This window comes from Balaenoptera musculus, chromosome X, assembly GCF_009873245.2.
Source record: "Balaenoptera musculus isolate JJ_BM4_2016_0621 chromosome X, mBalMus1.pri.v3, whole genome shotgun sequence".
NCBI classification, from domain to species: Eukaryota; Metazoa; Chordata; class Mammalia; order Artiodactyla; family Balaenopteridae; genus Balaenoptera; species Balaenoptera musculus.
The window spans coordinates 31,645,081-31,665,242 of NC_045806.1; the positions used below are offsets into that span (position 1 = coordinate 31,645,081).

Here is a 20,162-nt window from a genome sequence, read left to right on the forward strand (position 1 = left end):
ATTTATAAAAAGTAAAATAAGTTTATATGAGGAGAGGGGAATTTTCCATTTCAATGCCTGTTCAGTTACTCTCTATTTCAAAGAACTATCTATTAATAATGGAATCAGACTGATACAAAGCATTTCCATTTATCTCAAAAAAGTTATTATAAATTGGATATAGATTTTGCCTTAGTGAATCATGTAATGACATTAGACAAATGTAGGAAATGTAATCTTTAAGTAAATGAAATTCTGTTGGCTTTCTTTTCTTCAACCGATAGCCAATACTCAAAGAAAATTCTGATTGTTTATGCATATCAGGGATAAGAATATTAGTGTAGATTAACCTCAGAATTCAGATGTGTAATACAACTTCCAATTTCCAGTGATAAATAAATGTAAGTACTTTCTTATTAAAATAGAAAATAATTTTAATAAGCAGCCAACCTATAATAATTGTACCCCAGTGAATGTCCAGTTTCCTTCTGAAGTGAAACCATTGTTTTGTGTGTCATCCTGCTATGCTTCAGTGAATTTTTTTTTAAGGGGGGGTTCTTTATTCTTTTTTTTAAAATAAATTTATTTATTTATTTATTTATTTGTGGCTACGTTGGGTCTTCGTTGCTGCATGCAGGCTTTCTCTAGTTGTGGCGAGCGGAGGCTACTCTTCGTTGCGGTGCACAGGCTTCTCACTGCGGTGGCTTCTCTTGTTGCAGAGCACGAGCTCTAGGTGCGCGGGCTTCAGTAGTTGTGGCTCACGGGCTCTAGAACGCAGGCTCAGTAGTTGGGGCGCACGGGCTTAGGTGTTCTGCGGCGTGTGGGATCTGCCCCGACTAGGACTCGAACCCATGTCTCCTGCATTGGCAGGTGGATTCTTAACCACTGCACTACCAGGGAAGTCCGCTTCAGTGAATTTTAATAGTTTAGTGTTCAAGCCTTGATTTTTATTTGAAATCTATCCTGTTGAAGGCAAAATGTTGATGCTTCTATGACATGAAGTGGAAAGGAAGGTAAAGAAATGCTTATATCCAGGACTCATCTTAATATGTTCTTGCTACTTTAAATTGCTTAAATTGTACTCTTGTCAGGTTGCAAGCTAAAGAAATTATAATTCTGATAATAGAAATTGATTAAATCTTATTACCTGAAAAAAATCCACTTCCTCCTAGATAAGCAGGGTCTATGAGGAAGCTGCCAACATCATTTTGAGAGGTTTGAAAGGCATGTTAGGAAAACTGTCTCTCTCAAATAGCTCCTGAAAATACACCTTTTGATATGGTTCATATTTTACTGCTTCATTACTTTTCATGATGAAAAATAATGCTTACTATTGAAAATAACTATTTGGAAGGTTTGCAGGCTTATCTCTTCCCATCATTCTCTCTAAAATAGCTTTTTCTCTGCTCAGTACCACCAAATGCAAGAAGCTAGCTATTTTTTGGCAAAAGACATTTTAATTTGTGAACGTTTATTTCTGTTCTGAAGCATGTCTTGCTATACAGAAGTAGGTTTGTTCAGTCCCCTCTCAACTTTAATGTTTTTCTCTGTCTTAGTGTCTTTTCTCTGAATATTTAATAAATCAGTTGACCTCTCTCTTTCCTGAGTTCCTTAAAAGCATCTGGTAATAACTGGATTCCTTTCACTGCTGTTATTCCAAAGGTGTAACCAACTTACATGCACTCTCTGTAATTCTTCCTGCTCGCCCTTTCCTTCTCACCTATTTCTTTATGGAGGGACGAGTCCGGTCACAAGTCTGAATACTATTTTAGACTTTGTGCAAAGGCAAACCAGCTGTTTTCACCTATGTGTGTCATTTAATTATAGTTTACTCAACACATTAAATAGAATTCAAAAGAATCATGTTGTTTATGCCATTTTGTACTTCCTATAGTCTCTTAAATCCCTTATGGTGGAAATTAGAGCACTTCACTCTGTGGCTTGAACTTTGATGGGGCTTTTTTAGGTGTGATCATTAGTTACACCCTGTATTCCCTCATCCGAATTTATAAGCATCTGGGAAGTAGATGTAGAAATAAAGCAGCTGGAGATCAAAAGGTACCTTTATATAAAGGTGAACTGGAAAATGACTTTGGATTCGTTTGGGCTTATTAATACCTTCCACCAAAATCAAGTGCATTAACCCCAACCTAGCCAGTTGTAGATTCCTTACAGGAACAAACAACCAACACATGAAGAAGGAAGAGAAAGTGTACATCCTGGATTCAGGACATCGGGAAAGAAAAAAAAGGGTCTGCTCATCTGCTCATGCTTTATTTCTTCACCCAAATTCACTGATCGGATGTGTTGCTTTTCCTCGGATGGCAAATCATGATGGAGGAGGCAGATTGATGCTGAGATTTTTTTTCCTCCTATACCTTTCCCTTCTAGTGAGTGAATAAGCCTCTCTATGTAAACATGATCAGTAGGAAATAAGGATCCCCACCACCGCCTTCCCATTATTTCCCTTTATCTTCATCATCTTCTTTCCCTGAGAGTCCAATAAAACTATCAAACCGCATTAAATGAAAATACCAGGACCTCTCTGTTCTCTTTCCACCCTGACTCCTCACACACACCATTGAGTTAATGAAGATTGATCACTTCCATATCTTTTTTATTCAACAACAATCTAGGGAGCATCTTTGCTGCCAGGTATTATGCTGAGTCCCAGAGATGCCAAAATTAACAAGACACAAACCGTTGTGAAGGAATTCAAAAAACATCTATCCAATATGTTGGATTTATGCACCTGTACTATTTAAATCAATTGGTGTTGCCCCACTGGGATATTATAATACTTGTATTTTTAGACTGTATTTTGAAATGTCACTTCTGTAAGACTACAAATTATACCGTGTGGGCAGAATTTCCCCTATAGTTGTGTTTATTCTTCCTAAGTAACTCATAGTCCGTGCCTTCTTTGTGCCTCTCTGGAGATTAGTTCAGTGACTCTCTCTCTATGGGACTTTTTCTGTGAGAGTAGTTTTGCCATTTAACTGCATAACAGATTCATGCCTCTTCCTGTTATTTCCCAGTGTTCAGTAGCTTGAGGCTGTTTTTCTTTGATTAATCTATTGTCTTTTTTTGTGCCTGATTTGCTGATTTATGTGTCACACTGGTCGCATTTCACCCCCCAGGCCAGTCATCTTGTTGCATGTTGTTTACATGTTGAGTGTAAACACCCATGTTGGGTTTGGTCTATGATCACAAATAGCTCCTGAGAAGCTCGTCATTGGTCCTCCCATGACCCCACATTGGCCTCTAGACTTGATCCTTTCCTCTGCTTCTCTTTATTTTGCTTTCTCTACTCAACTCACTCCATTAAGCCTTCTGTCCTAACTACTCTAATGAGAGTACCCCTGACAAGATTGTCAACCTTATCCAGTATGCCTAATCCAGTGGTCAGATTTGTGCTCTGAGCTTGCTCATCGGCAGCATTTACCAGTTGACCCAGTTAAAGAACTTTCTGCTCTTGGCTTTCATGACTAGCTTTATTTATCTCTCCCTTTTCCATCTCTGTTGTTGGCTCCTCTTCCTCTGATCAGGATCTAAATGTTTGAGTGACCCAGGCCTCTGCCCTGAGGGCCATCACACCCCCTTGCGCAGGTGATGGCCTGCACATTTCCAGATGCAGCTGCTGATGGCATCTTCTCAGCAGTTGTGCCACTTGACAGGCCTGGTATCCTAGGTTGTGACATCTGAACACAGACAACTTGGGTTCTTCCATTTAGTCTCTGTAGGGCCTTGACAAAATTACTTTAGTTCTCTATAAACTTTGTTTCTTCAATTGTAGTATGGAGATAGTAATGGTATCTATTTCATAGGATATTTTTTTAAGATTAAGTGCAATGCATAGAATCCGTAAAAGTGCCTGATTCTCAGTAAGTATCTCAGAAGTGTTAGATATTACCATTATTATCATTTAAAGCTCTGGTTAGGCATTCTCTGACAGTGATGTAACTATAGGGCCCATCTTCAGTCACTGACAAATGACATGTTGAGATGGAAACATGATTCTTTCAATGTCATTCAGTGGGTTTTCTCATTAATACACAAAAGAATATTCTGTCAAAAAAGAAAGTACAAAAATATGGTACCTAAATCTTAGAGTCTGAAATTGGGTGCTAATTGCTAAAAGCTTAGATAAAATATTTATGTTACAAGAAGTTCCTTTATCTTTTATTTCTGGTTTCTTGTTTAAAATGAAACATGTAAGAAGAGCATCAGCTATGTGGCCACTTTCTTCCTTTAATTTTCATTTTGTAGTTTACTGTACTTGCAGTTGTATCAAAGGAACATGCAGTTATTTTAAGTTAATCAAAATGTTTGGTCTATTAAATGACCTTATGAAAGTGAAGTAAAGCATGTAAATGAAATACCCCTTCAAAAAGGTACATAATTTTGTAAAAAAATAATAAGAATGTGCAGATGGCACATTCTTCATTATCTGTTCAAAGAAAATAGCTTTAGGTAGTTTATCCAGTATCCTCTCTTTTCTTTGAATACCTTGTTGTCGTCATCCTATTTCAGATTTGTCTTCGGTACTCCATTCATTCCTTGTATGATTACTATGTTCTTTCAAACAAATGTAGATGCCTGTTATTAATGAAGAGATAACTATAGAAATTTAGGGAAAGAACATGAATAATATTGTTCTTTATACTTTGATATTCATTTCTCTATAATTGAGACATTTTGGTTCGGTTTGCTATGAAATGTATTTCTTACAGATTAAAATATATATGGTATAAAATATATAATTTCAAAGTACATTTTGCAAATAAATTGGTTAAAATTCAGTACTTTTTGATTATTTATCATATTTAATCAAGGGTTCTCTTTTTAAAAATTACTAATATTCTTCCACATTGAATAAAATTCAGTCATTGCCCTGAGAAAATTCACCCAAGTAATAGGCACCCTTGGCCAACATAGTGCCCGTTGCATGATTTATGGGCATGATGATACAAGCATTAGGTTGAATGATAATTATGCAGGCATAATATCTGGATGGAGACATACCCCTCTTATTCAATATAATGACCTTGCTGTCATACCCAAATGATTATTACCATCATTATTTTATGAGACAGTAGATGATCGATAGATAGATAGATAGATATAGATATAGATATCTCATACTCTACAATTCTCTGAAACCTGTTTGATTAAATATTTTGTATGTATCAATATGTTAAGGGTATGAATACAGTACTGAAGTGATAAGCTCATGATTCTAGTTACCAGTCAGGACTGCTCATGTAGCTGCCATTTCACACATCACAGGGCATTGCTTGAGCTTAATCTACTTCTTCCTCTCACCCTTGTGAAAGTCACCACCTGGCCTGAACTACTGCAGAAACTTCATTACCTTCTCTCCTAATCCCCTTTTGCTCAATTTACCATTCAACGATCGCATCACTTCCGTACTTAAAACATTCAGTAGGCTCTTGTTATTCTTAGAAGTCCCAAATCATCACTGTACCCTGCATGGTCTTGCCTATTTTGCCCATTTCATCTCTTGACAAGTTCTTCCCACTCCCTTTTGCTCCACCTGCTTAAGTTCTTTCCCAAATGGGCTGAGGTGGTTTCCACCGCGGAAAAATTCCCCAATGCTACTCTGATGCCTAGGAGGCATTTACTTTCTCTCTACATCCAGGAAACCCTTATCACCTTTCAACTTTGGTGTACTGGTCTCCTCCTCAGGACCTTAGAAGTCAAGTTCCCAGGACCTTTGCTCTCATAGCCTCTTCTGCTTCTCCATAGTAGCCGTTATCACAGTAGTCATTTAAAAACTAGTGACATAATTGGTAGTTTATTGGCAGTTTTTCCCCTCCCAATCATAAAGCTCCATGAGGACAAGAACCTTATTTGTCATTTCAAGGAAAGCTTTCAATTATTATTCATTGAATGAATAAAGAAATGAAAATATAAATGATAAGAAAAACGTTTTTAAAGTCTGTTTAGATGTTGGCTGTGGAAACAAAATTATCTGCCTCATATTCATGAATTTAGCCATAGCTAGGAAGTTTTACTGGGGCAAATTCTACAGGTCTTAGTGAGCAGTTTATGAAAATCTTCGGAGAATGGGAGACCATTGAAAATGGGAAGTGCTTTTAGACAAGCCTGTGATAACCATTATATATTGTAAAATACAGAAAAAAAGAGGTTAGTAAATATTTCAGTACCTGTTAAAACACAATTGAAATTAAATATATATTTATCATATTAATTTCATGAGTTCAAGTGTCTTTTTAAGGGATTGCTAAAAAAAGGACAGAATTTTCCTCCTGTATTTGTTACAGTAGTCCCAAGAACTGTTGACTTGTAACTTTGAAATTACAAACTGTATTTTACAAACTGTATTAAGAGAAACTACATTTATTTAGATATTTTTTTAGAAATGTGCAATTAATCTCTTAAAGTTATGAGCTATGTTTGTCATGAGTGATTAATTTTATACAACAATCAGATGATAATTAATTTACACTGGCCTCACTGATTTAGCTCTTATCAACCATGTCCACATAAAAGTACTATACAGATTCTCTTCCACTTAGCAAAAGGCATGTTTTTAACTTGATAATATGACTTTTCAAGTAAAATGCAGAGACTCTAATATGATAGCTTTAAGACACGTTACAGAATGTCAGTTTATGATTTTGTACAACCCAATTCTGTCCCTCTCCCTTAGGTGCTAGTATCAACATATTCGAGTTACAGGTAAGGGGGATATGTGTAGTTTGAAAAAATACTAATGTTCCTAGTTGCCTCACCCCCTGTCCCTTGCGGATAATCATGTCTGTATTTTGTACCAGTGGGTTTTCTTATTTTTTTTTTTTATTTTTTATTTTTTTAAAGATTTATTTATTGATTGATTGATTGATTGCTATGTTGGGTCTTCGTTTCTGTGCGAGGGCTTTCTCTAGTTGCGGCGAGTGGGGGCCACTCTTCATCGCAGTGCGCGGGCCTCTCACTATCGTGGCCTCTCTTGTTGCGGAGCACAGGCTCCAGGCGCGCAGGCTCAGTAGTTGTGGCTCACGGGCCTAGCTGCTCCGCGGCATGTGGGATCTTCCCAGACCAGGGCGCGAACCTGTGTCCCCTGCATTGGCAGGCAGATTCTCAACCACTGCGCCACCAGGGAAGCCCCGGGTTTTCTTATGATTGGAATTATGACATCCATAGAGACGGATTCCCCACAAGGGGTTCAATGCTTCTGAAACTAAATTTAGCTTCTCATTTCCTATCTTCATTCTGACACAGCCTTTCCCATAAAGGCTTCAATAATTAAGCAGAAACAGATGCATATCTCAACTACATACAGTATTTACTTTGAAAAATATAATGTCATTTGAATGCAGTGGAAATTTCATCTCCCACTAAACACTCTAAAATTCTTAAATACTGCTTCTCTGTATGGAATGCTGCTTCCTATACATTTCCATATCCCGTCCCCAAAACAAGTAGACACATTAAAGTAGACATGTTGATTTTGCTACAACAAAGAATGGTTATTGATAGGAACAACAGTTGCCGATTTTGTCAACAGGATGAAAACTAGCAATTCAGGAGGTCAGAAATTTATTTTTACGCGTGGAAAAAAAAAAAAGATCTTGTAAGGGTGTGGGTCAGTCAGTTATTTTACATTAATAAGGTTTGCTGAGTAATCATTAAATGTGACTTGGGCTTGTTACAGCCAAGCTATTTTTCAGAGTTCTGTGGCAGAAATTATAATCAGCTACTTCTGAAAGGTGGTCTGGTTTCTGTTAGGATTGCTTAGAGGTGGCCGTCAGTTCTGTGAATCCAAGGATCACGTTTACCTTTACACACTAGAGACAGACTTTAGAAATTAGCTCAGCTGTGTACCAGGTCAAATCATGGTTCTCTGGAGCTCTCTTCCATGATCTATATGCAACAAACTTCTTGATTTGCAAGTTGGGCTCCTTACATGGACATGGAGCATAAATATAATAAATGATTGTGCTTCTCTTCTACATGCCAGTCTTGAATTTAAGATACTTTTCACATGTACCTAACAAAACTCTGCTATAATTAACTTTCCTCTGGTAACCTACTGCTTAAGAAAATACAGTTAACCATATTGTCTATAATAACCCAAGACTAATGAAGAACTCTCTCTTGTATTAAACTTTACCAGGGAATTGCCTGGTGGTCCAGTAGTTAGGACTCCACGTTTTCACGGCTGAGGGCACAGGTTCAATCCCTGGTCGGGGAATTAAGATCCCGCAAGCCGTGCAACGCGGCCAAAAAATAAAAAATAAAATATACCAGTGTTTGAAAATCCTGCCCTAGTCGACTGGGATGCAGTTTTAATATTGTTTGAACTTCATTCAAATCGTTCTTTATAAATTACAAGTCTATAGGCTTTTAATATATTTTTTATAGAGAGCACGTCATTATTTTTATTTTATAGTAAATATTGATTTTTAGTTTCCACTTGGCTATTTCTTGTTTTATAAGTCTGAATTTTAAGGATTTAAGATGGTGGGATTTAAGGATGATGGGTGCATGTATTTTTTTTTATGTTCATTCATTTATTTACCTTTTAACAAAAGCATACTGAGTACTATTATATATCTGGTAATGCACTAGGTATTATGAACACAAAGCTAAATAACATATACCATCTTCCTCCCTCTAAATACTTGTGCATGATTAATGCTGACATAATTGATTTTCAACCTATACATATTTAATTGAATTAAAATGCATTTTAATCTTAATTTTCTTAGATATACCTGTAAAACGTGAATTTGAATATGAAATTCAATTTGAATCTGAAGTCACGAAGGCTAATTTGGAATCCTGCGTGGCTTTATATTACATAAAAAAATCTTATAATATCAATGCTGAAAGGGTAACAGTGGTCTTCAGTCTGATATTTGCACCAAAGAAACCATTGAGGTAATAAACCTGCTTTTACCCCTATTTTCTTTAAACAATATCATTACTCTTTTAAACTAAATAATGTGATATTTTCTTTACATCTTTCTATATTTCAGTTGCATTACTTCTTTGATGCTGTTGAGGTGAATAGATTATTTCTTTTTTTTTTTAACATCTTTATTGGGGTATAATTGCTTTACAGTGGTGTGTTAGTTTCTGCTGTATAAAAAAGTGAAGAATCAGCTATACATATACATATATCCCCATATCTCCTCCCTCTTGTGTCTCCCTCCCACCCTCCCTATCCCAACCTTCTAGGTGTTCACAAAGCACCAAGCTGATCTCCCTGTGCTATGCGGCTGCTTCCCACTAGCTATCTATTTTACATTTGGTAGTGTATATATGTCCATGCCACGCTCTCACTTCGTCCCGGCTTACCCTTCCCCCTCCCTGTGTCCTCAAGTCCATTCTTGACGTCTGCGTATTTATTCCTGTCCTGCCCCTAGGTTCTTCGGAACCACTTTTTTTTTTTAGATGCCATATATATTTTTTAGCATATGGTATTTGTTTTTCTCTTTCTGACTGACTTCACTCTGTATGACAGACTCTAGGTCCATCCACCTCACTACAGATAACGCAATTTCATTTCTTTTTATGGCTGAGTAATATTCCATTGTATATATGTGCCACATCTTCTTTACCCATTCATCTGTCGATGGACACTTAGGTTGCTTCCATGTCCTGGCTATTGTAAATAGAGCTGCAATGAACATTGTGGTCCATGACTCTTTTTGAATTATGGTTTTCTCAGGGTATATGCCCAGTAGTGGGATTGCTGGGTCGTATGGTAGTTCTATTTTTAGTTTTGTAAGGAGCCTCCATACTGTTCTCCATAGTGGCTGTATCAATTTACATTCCCATCAACAGTGAAAGAGGCTTCCCTTTTCTCCACACCCTCTCCAGCATTTATTGTTTGTAGATTTTTTGATGATGGCCATTCTGACTGGTGTGAGGTGATACCTCATTGTAGTTTTGATTTACATTTCTCTACTGACTAGTGATGTTGAGCATTCTTTCATGTGTTTGCTGGCAATCTGTATATCTTCTTTGGAGAAATGTCTATTGAGGTCTTCTGCCCATTTTTGGATTGGGTTGTTTGTGTTTTTGATATTGAGCTGCATGAGCTGCTTGTAAATTTTGGAGATTAATCCTTTGTCAGTTGCTTCATTTACAAACAATTTCTCCCATTCTGAGGGCTGTCTTTTGGTGTTGTTTATGGTTTCCTTTACTGTGCAAAAGCTTTTAAGTTTCATTGGGTCCCATTTGTTTATTTTTGTTTTTATTTCCCTTTCTCTAGGAGGTGGGTCAAAAAGGATCTTGCTGTGATTTATGTCATTGAGTGTTCTGCCTATGTTTTCCTCTAAAAGTTTTATAGTGTCTGGCCTTACATTTTAGGACTTTACTCCATTTTGAGTTTATTTTTGTGTATGGTGTTAGGGAGTGTTCTAATTTCATTCTTTTACATGTAGCTGTCCAGCTTTTCCTAGCACCACTTATCGAAGAGGCTGTCTTTTCTCCGTTGTATATTCTTGCCTCCTTTATTAAAAATAAGGTGACCATATATGCGTGGGTTTATCTCTGGGCTTTCTATCCTGTTCCATTGATCTATATTTCTGTTTTGGTGCCACTACAATATTGTCTTGATTACTGTAGCTTTGTAGTATAGTCTGAAGTCAGGGAGCCTGATTCCTCCCACTCCATTTTTCTTTCTCAAGATTGCTTTGGCTATTCGGGGTCTTTTGTGTTTCCATACAAATTGTGAAATTTTTTGTTCTAGTTCTGTGAAAAATGCCAGTGGTAGTTTGATAGGGATTGCATTGAATCTGTAGTATAGTCATTTCCACAATGTTGATTCTTCCAATCCGAGAACACGGTATATCTCTCCATCTGTTTGTACCATCTTTAATTTCTTTCATCAGTGTCTTATAGTTTTCTGCATACATGTCTTTTGTCTCCTTAGGTAGGTTTGTTCCTAGGTATTTCATTCTTTTTGCTGCAGTGGTAAATGGCAGTGTTTCCTTAATTTCTCTTTCAGATTGTTCATCATTAGTGTATAGGAATGCAAGAGATTTCTGTGCATTAATTTTGTATCCTGCTACTGTACCAAATTCATTGATTAGCTCTAGTAGTTTTCTGGTAGCATCTTTAGGATTCTCTATGTATAGTATCATGTCATCTACAAACAGTGACAGCTTTACTTCTTCTTTTCCGATTTGGATTCCTTTTATTTCTTTTTCTTCTCTGATTGCTGTGGCTAAAACTTCCAAAACTATGTTGAATAATATTGGTGAGAGTGGACAACCTTGTCTTGTTCCTGATCTTAGAGGAAATGATTTCAGTTTTTCACCATTGAGAATGATGTTGACTGTGGGTTTGTCATATATGACCTTTATTATATTGAGGTAAGTTCCCTCTAGGCCTACTTTCTGGAGGGTTTTTATCATAAATGGGTGTTGAATTTTGTCAGAACTTTTTCTGCATCTCTTGAGATAATCATATGGCTTTTATCCTTCAATTTGTTAATATGGTATATCACATTGATTGATTTGCATATATTGAAGGATCCTTGTATTCCTGGGATAAACCTCACTTGATCATGGTGTATGATCCTTTTAATGTGCTGATGGATTCTGTTTGCTAGTATTTTGTTGAGGATTTTTGCATCTAAGTTCATCAGTGGTATTGCCCTGTAGTTTTCTTTCTTTGTGACATCTTTGTCTGGTTTTGGTATCAGGGTGATGTTGGCCTCGTAGAATGAGTTTGGGCGTGTTCCTCCCTCTGCATATTTTGGAAGAGTTTGAGAAGGATAGGTGTTAGCTCTTCTCTAAATGTTTGACAGAATTCACCTGTGAAGCCATCTGGTCCTGGGCTTTTGTTTGTTAGAAAGTTTTTAATCACAGTCTCAATTTCAGTGCTTGTGATTGGTCTGTTTATGTTTTCTGTTTCTTTCTGGTTCAGTCTCAGAAGGTTGTGCTTTTCTAAGAATGTGTCCATTTTTTCCAGGTTGTCCATTTTATTGGCATATAGTTGCTTGTAGTAATCTCTCATGATCCTTTGTATCTCTGCAGTGTCAGTTGTTACTTCTCCCTTTTCATTTCTAATTCTATTGATTTGAGTCTTCTCCCTTTTTTTCTTGATGAGTCTGAGTAATGCTTTATCAATTTTGTTTATCTTCTCAAAGAACCAGCTTTTAGTTCTATTGATCTTTACTATTGTTTCCTTCATTTCTTTTTCATTTATTTCTGATCTGATCTTTATGATTTCTTTCCTTCTTCTAACTTTGGGTTTTTTTTGTTCTTCTTTCTCTAATTGCTTTAGGTGTAAGGTTAAATTGTTTATTTGAGATGTTTCTTGTTTCTTGAGGTAGGATTGTATTGCTATAAACTTCCCGCTTAGAACTGCTTTTGCTGCATCCCATAGGGTTGGGTCATCGTGTTTTCATTGTCATTTGTTTCTGTGTATTTTTTGGTTTCCTCTTTGATTTCTTTAGTGCTCTCTTGATAATTTAGTAGTGTATTGTTTAGCCTCCACAATATCTGGTCTCATAGCATTGTGGTCCAAAAAGATACTTAATATGATTTCAATTTTCTTAAACTTACTAAGGATTCATTTGTGACCCAAGATATGATCTATCCTGGAGAATGTTCCATGAGCACTTGAGAAGAAAGTGTATTCTGTTGTTTTTGGATGGAATGTCCTATAAATATCAATTAAGTCCATCTTGTTTAATGTATCATTTAAACCTTGTGTTTCCTTATTTATTTTCATTTTGGATGATCTGTCCATTGGTGAAAGTGGGGTGTTAAAGTCCCCTACCATGATTGTGTTACTGTTGATTTCCCCTTTTATGGGTGTTAGCATTTGCCTTATGTATTGAGGTGCTCCTATGTTGGCTGCATAAATATTTGCAATTGTTATATCTTCTTCTTGGATAGATCCCTTGATCATTATGTAGTGTCCTTCTTTGTCTCTTGTAATAGTGTTTATTTTAAAGTCAATTTTGTCTGATATGAGAATTGCTCCTCCAGCTTTCTTTTCATTTCCATTTGCAAGGAATGTCTTTTTCCATCCCCTCATTTTCAGTCTGTATGTGTCCCTAGGTCTAAAGTGGTTCTCTTGTAGACAGCATATATATGGGTCTTGTTTTTGTATCCACCCAGCCAGTCTGTGTCTTTTGGTGGGAGCATTTAATCCATTTACATTTAAGGTAGTTATCGGTATGTATGTTACTATTACCATTTTCTTAATTGTTTTGCGTTTGTTACTGTAGGTCTTTTCCTTCTCTTGTGTATCCTGCTTAGGGATGTTCCTTAACATTTGTTGAAAAGCTGGTTTGGTGGTGCTGAATTCTCTTAGCTTTTGCTTGTCTCTAAAGGTTTTAATTTTTCCATCGAATCTGAATGAGATCCATGCTGGGTAGAGTAACCTTGGTTTTAGGTTTTTCCCTTTCAGCACTTTAAATATGTTTGCCACTCCCTTCTGGTTTGCAGAATTACTGCTGAAAGATCAGCTGTTAACCTTATGGGGATTCCCTCATATGTTTTTTGTTGTTTTTCCCTTGCTGCTTTTAATATTTTTTGTTTGTGTTTAATTTTTGATAGTTTGATTAATATTTGTCTTGGCATGTTTCTCCTTGGATTTATCCTGTATGGGACTCTCTGCGCTTCCAGGACTTGACTGACTATTTCCTTTTCCATATTACAGAAGTTTTGAACTATAGTCTCTTCAAATATTTTCTCAGTGCCTTTCTTTTTGTCTTGTTTTGGGACCCGTATAATTGGAATGTTGGTGCGTTTAATGTTGTCCCAGAGGTCTCCTAGACTGTCCTTAATTCTTTTCATTCTTTTTTCTTTATTCTGCTCTGCAGTAGTTATTTCCACTATTTTATCTTCCAGGTCACTTATCCTTTCTTCTGCCTCAGTTATTCTGCTATTAATTCCTTGTAGAGAGTTTTTAATTTCATTTATTGTGTTGTTCATCATTGTTTGTTTGCTCTTTAGTTCTTCTAGGTCCTTGTTAAACGTTTCTTGTATTTTCTCCATTCTATTTCCAAGATTTTGGATCATCTTTACTATCATTACTCTGAATTCTTTTTCAGGTAGACTGCCTATTTCCTCTTCATTTGTTTGGTCTGGTGGGTTTTTACCTTGCTCCTTTATCTGCTGTATGTTTCTCTGTCTTCTCATTTTGATTAACTTACTGTGTTTGGGGTCTCCTTTTCACAGGCTGCAGGTTCATAGTTCCCGATGTTTTTGGTGTCTGTCCCCAGTGGCTAAGGTTGGTTCAGTGGGTTGTGTAGGCTTCCTGGTGGAGGGGACTGGTGCCTGTGTTCTGGTGGATGAGGCTGGATCTTGTCTTTCTGGTGGGCAGGACCGCATCTGGTGGTGTGTTTTGGGGTGTCTGTGACCGTATTATGATTTTAGGCAGCCTCTCTGCTAATGGATGGGCTTGTGTTCCTGTCTTGTTAGTTGTTTGGCATAGGATGTCCAGCACTGTAGCTTGCTGGTCATTGAGGGAAGCTGGGTCTTAGCGTTGAGATGGAGATCTCTGGGAGAGCGTTCGCCATTTGATATCACATGGAGCCAGGACATCTCTCGTGGACCTATATCCTGAACTCAGGTCTCCCACCTCAGAGGCACAGGCGTGACACCCAGCTGGAGCACTAACACTCTGTCAGCCACATGGCACAGAAGGAAAGGGAGAAAAAAAGACAGAAGGAAAGAAAGAAAAAGATAAAGTTATTAAAATAAAAAAAATTTTTTAGTTATTAAAAATAAAAAAATTACAAAGTAATTAAAAAAAAAGGAAAAGAAAGAAAGAAGAGAGCAACCAAACCAAAAAACAAATCCACCAATGTTAACGAGCGCTAAAAACTACTAAAAAAAAAAAAAATAAACAACAGACAGAACCATTCGACAAATGGTAAAAGCAAAGCTATGCAGACAAAATGAAACAAGGAAGCCTACACACACACACTCACAAAAAGAGAAAAAGGAAAAAAAACTTTATATCTATATGCAGAAAAAAAAAAAGGAAGAGAACAGCCAAATCAATAAACAAATCTACCAATGAGATAATAAACTGTAAGTACTAAACTAAGATAAACATAAGACTAGACACAAATTAGATGCAGAAAGCAAACACCAAGTCTACAGTTGCTCCCAAAATCCACCACCTCAATTTTGGGATGATTCGTTGTCTATTCAGGTATTCCACAGATGCAGGGTACATGAAGTTGTTTGTGGAGATTTAATCCGCTGCTCCTGAGGCTGCTGGTAGAAATTTCCCTTTCTCTTCTTGTTCGCACAGCTCCTGGGGTTCAGCTTTGGATTTGGCCCCTCTTCTGCATGGAGATCGCCTGAGGGCATCTGTTCCCTCCCCAGACAGGACAGGGTTAAAGTAGCAGCTGATTAGGGGCCTCTGGCTCACTCAGGCCGGGGGGAGGGAGGGGTACGGAATGCGGGGCGAGTCTGTGGCGCAGAGGCCCGCGTGACATTGCAACAGCCTGAGGCATGCTATGTGTTCTCCTGGGGATGTTCTCCGTGGATCACGGGACCCTGGCAGTGGCGTGCTACACAGGCTCCCGGGAGGGGAGGTGTGGATAGTGCCCTGTGCTTGCACACAGGCTTCTTGGTGGCTGCAGCAGCAGCGTCAGCATTTCATGCCTGTCTCTGGGGTCCACGCTGATAGCCGTGGCTCGCACCTGTCTCTGGGGCTCGTTTAGGCGGTGCTCTGAATCTCCTCTCCTCGCGCACCAGGAAACAATGGTCTCTTGCCTCTTAGGCAGGCCCAGACTTTTTCCCGGACTCCCTCCCGGCTAGCTGTGGGGCACTAGCCCCCTTCAGGCTGTGTTCATGCAGCCAACCCCAATCCTCTCCCTGGGATCTGACCAAAGCCCGAGCCTCAGCTCCCAGCGCCCACCCACCCCGGCGGGTGAGCAGACAAGCCTCTCGGGCTGGTGAGTGCTGGTCGGCACCGATCCTCTGTGTGGGATTCTCTCTGCTTTGCCCTCCACACCCCTGTGGCTGCGCTCTCCTCTGTGGCTCCGAAGCTTCTCCCCCACCACACCCCATCTCCGCCAGTGAAGGGGCTTCCTAGCGTGTGGAAACTTTTCCTCCTTCACAGTTCCCTCCCAGTCATGCAGGTCCCATCCCTATTCTTTTGTCTCTGTTTTTTCTTTTTTCTTTTGCCCTACCCAGGTACGTGGGGAGTTTCTTGCCTTTTGAGAAGTCTGAGGTCTTCTGCCAGCATTCAGTAGGTGTTCTGTAGGAGCTGTTCCATACGTAGATGTATTTCTGATGTATTTGTGGGGAGGAAGGTGATCTCCACGTCTTACTCCTCTGCCATCTTGAAGGTCTCTCCCGAATAGATTATTTCTAGCTATCAAGCTGTGAAAAGTATTCTGATGAATAAAATATTCTAAATTATTAGAAATCTGAGATATCCTTCAGGAATTGTGACCTCCCCAAGGTCATTAGGATATGCTATTAGCAAAACAGGGCTGTCTACTTTAAAAAAAAATTTTAATTACTGACTTGGTGCTGTATATTGGCAACATGATGTTTCTTGATACTACTTCTCACAAACAGTTCAAATGATGAAAATGCCTAAACTGTGTTCTCCTTTGCAATTGCTGTCATTACCATTTTACCACCCAAAACCATAGCATTGCACATCCTTTAGTAAAGTTTAAGAGGGTCACACTGGAATCTGTGAGAATAGTAAGCTTTGAATGTCTGTCCTCTGAGAAACCTCATCCAGCATCTTTATATTTACTTTTTAGGCAACTGATATTTAGCACCTACAAGTACCGTATGATAGGTCACATCCAAAACAGGACTTTATTTATGTCTTAATGCAGAGATACTGATCAGTAGCACATATAAGTACAAAATACAGCCTGGCAATGAAAAAACAATTGAAAGTATTATTTGTGCTTTTAACCATTTCTGTAATTTAACTATGTATTGGATGTAGCCATGCATGTATTTACAGTGGCTTTGAGTATGTTGTTCAGTAACTAAAAGATACCAGGGTCATCTTGAGGAAGCAGTAACAAAATCAGACTGCAAGAAGCAAGTATACTATAAACATTGACCCTCTTTTATCTTCTCTTTCGTTTTCATAGTATTCTATGTTTATTTGTTAGTATTTTTTCACATTTATCTTAGTATTATGTTGATTTAGTGACATGAAAATTACCAGCAAAAACCAGAAGGGGAAAATGGTATCATTAGTGAATATGAGCAGAACCAATGTAAATTTATATTCGTTCCACATTTTGTGGATTTAGAGCTTTTTAGTGAATATTTGAGAAACTGATTTAGGACAACTTATATTCATGATTTATAAATTTTTGTGAGTGTTTTGTGGTGTTCTGATGTAGTTCAATAATTCTGTTTTGTGCACACATATATATACATATTCATTTGCTTTTGTCATTCCTTCTTCCATATGTATTTGGGATGGTTCACTGCAATACACACCATTAAATTAGAAAAAGCAAAATAAAACCAGTAGCTCTAAATTTTGAAAAAGAACAAGAAAATAATTATACCCAAATCATACTTTACCTAGATAATTTAAATAAGTATTAAATTTAATTCTTCTCTTCCTGATTGACAAGGTAAAAAAGACAACAAAATTTTCATGTTTTGGTTAAAGAAAATGTAACATTGTTTCACAACAGTAAAAACAAGGTAATTTTTCACATTCATCCTTTCACAGAATAGTGCTGACATAATAAAAGTAATGGTCAGGGGCCTAAATGGTGTTGTTTTTTTAAAAAATAAATTTATTTATTTATTTATTTATTTATTTATTTTTGGTTGTGTTGGGTCTTCGTTTATGTGTGAGGGCTTTCTCTAGTTGCGGCGAGCGGGGGCCACTCTTCATCGCCATGCGCGGGCCTCTCACTATCGTGGCCTCTCTTGTTGCGGAGCACAGGCTCCAGACGCACAGGCTCAGTAGTTGTGGCTCACGGGCCCAGTTGCTCCGCAGCATGTGGGATCTTCCCAGACCAGGGCTCGAACCCATGTCCCCTGCATTGGCAGGTGGATTCTCAACCACTGCATCACCAGGGAAGCCCCTAAATGGTGTTTTTACAAAAAATAAAATATAATTAAAAGCAAGAATATTATTCCTAAATGTCTTGACCTTTCCTTTTTTAAAATTTGTATTGGAGTATAGTTGATTTACAGTGTTGTGTTACTTTCTGCTGTACAGCAAAGTGAATCAGTTATACATATACACATATCCACTCTTTTTTAGATAAAAATCAAGGGTCTAATACCAAAACTTATAGATCAATAGCTTATCAAAAACTTATAGATCAATAGATCTATAAACTATGATCTGTAGATCTATAAACTATGATCAAAACTTTGATCAATAGATCAAAAACTTATAGAATCAATATTGTCATGAATCAGTCTGATGATTCTAATTTAACACAGGCCTGAACTTTGTTTTTTAGTAGAGAAATTATAGATGTCATTTGTCTTAAGGAATGTTTAGAAATAATAATTATCTTAGCCTAACGTTTTCCTGGAACTTTTTATCTGCTCAAGAGATGAACAGAGTGAGAACCCAAAGTTCCTTTTCACAGCGTTTGGGACAGGCAACTTGGCATAGGGAATATCATATATGTACATTGTTAGGAATCCACAGTATTGACTATAAAATGGTTCACTGTGTCATCCCTGAAATTGAGTGGTCTTCGTCACTGTGGGCCAAAAAGGTTGACTCAGTGGCCTCCCACTAACTCAAAGAATTGGCTGCTGAATGAAATTATTCAACATTGTTCATTTGATCATGTTTATTCATTTATTCAAAAATCATTTAGCATCTACAAAAGAGACAAAATCCCTGCACTTTTGGAATATTTAGTCTAGTGAGAGTGATAGATGAGAAAATTAAATACATAAGTAAACAAGAACATTTCAGATTGTCTGAGAAGGAAATAAATAAAGGGAAATAGAGAGCTATGGAGGATGTACACCAGATAAGGTAGACAGGCTTCCATGAAGAGGTGATGTCTGAAGAAAGACCTTACAGATGAGAAGAGCTTGGAAGGGTATTTGAGACAGAGGAGGTAATAAATGCCGAAGCCAAAGCCGTAGCCCAGGAAAACGTTTGGCATGAACGATGAATAATAAGCAGGCAAATCTTTCTCTAATGCAGTGAGGAAAGGAGAAAGTAACTAATTGGAGGAGAGTTTGGCCAGGATCTGATCACATAAGGTCATGAGGCTATGAATTTGTCTTTTATGCTAGAAACAGTTGGAAATGACTGAAGGATAAATATTTGAGAGACTGTTTTAGGACAACTTGTGTATGTGATTCATAAAATTCTGTAAGTGCTGTGTGATAACCTGGTGTAGTTTAACAACTCTCTTTTGTGCATATGTGTACATATTCATTTACTTCTGTGATTCCTTGTTCCACATGAATTTGAGGTGGTTCAAATGTAGACATAAAGTTAAAAAGAAAAACTAAAATAAAACAATACCTCAAAGTTGTGGAAGTCCTCTCCTTCTTGTGAAATGGCAAGAGTAGGACCGGGTAGACCAGTTATTGAAATAGTGCTCTTGAAATAGTGCTAATAGAGGAATATGGTTTCATTCACTAAGACAGGACAGTGTGAGAGAAGTGTAGCTTTAGAGTTTATATTTTGGATATAAGTTTAAGATGATATGTCAGTCATCATGGACTTCATTATACTGAATAATATTTCACTGTTTCAATGCAATACACTTTATTGTTACTAGCACTCTATTGAAGGAATATTTTTTTAAATTTTGGTACCAGTTTTTTGATAGTATAAATAATGCAACAGTGGACATCCTTATACACATTGCTTCTTGAAATCTTTGAGGTAGATCTCTGAGGGAAATTACTAATAGTGAATTAGCTGGGTTAGTGTATGCAACTTTTCAAATTTATCTAATTGTTCCCCAAATGGTTGAGTAATTTTACGGTCCAATTTAAAGAGGGTAAGAGTTCCCAGAACTGTTCTGACAGTTTTATGTAAGAGGATTGTGATTTCTTGGTCCAGTCTGACATATGATATGATATTGCAACCACACCATTTTACGTTTGAGTCATTTCCACCCTAAGCAAGCAAACACACTGGAAACCATTCCTCAACTTCAGCTACTGACCTTTATCTCCACTCTTCTTCAGAGCCAAGTGCTTAGAAAGGCTATCTTTACT

General features: G+C 37.5%; 1 protein-coding gene across 1 annotated transcript in view; it reads left to right on the forward strand.

Moving 5' to 3' along the window:
• The window catches only part of CFAP47 (cilia and flagella associated protein 47), a 489,567-nt gene that overhangs the window by 428,223 nt on the left and 41,182 nt on the right, over positions 1 to 20,162 (forward strand). Inside the window, 1 exon segment of the mRNA XM_036839258.1 lies at positions 8,736 to 8,907. Within this exon segment, the coding sequence (XP_036695153.1) occupies positions 8,736 to 8,907 (172 nt within the window).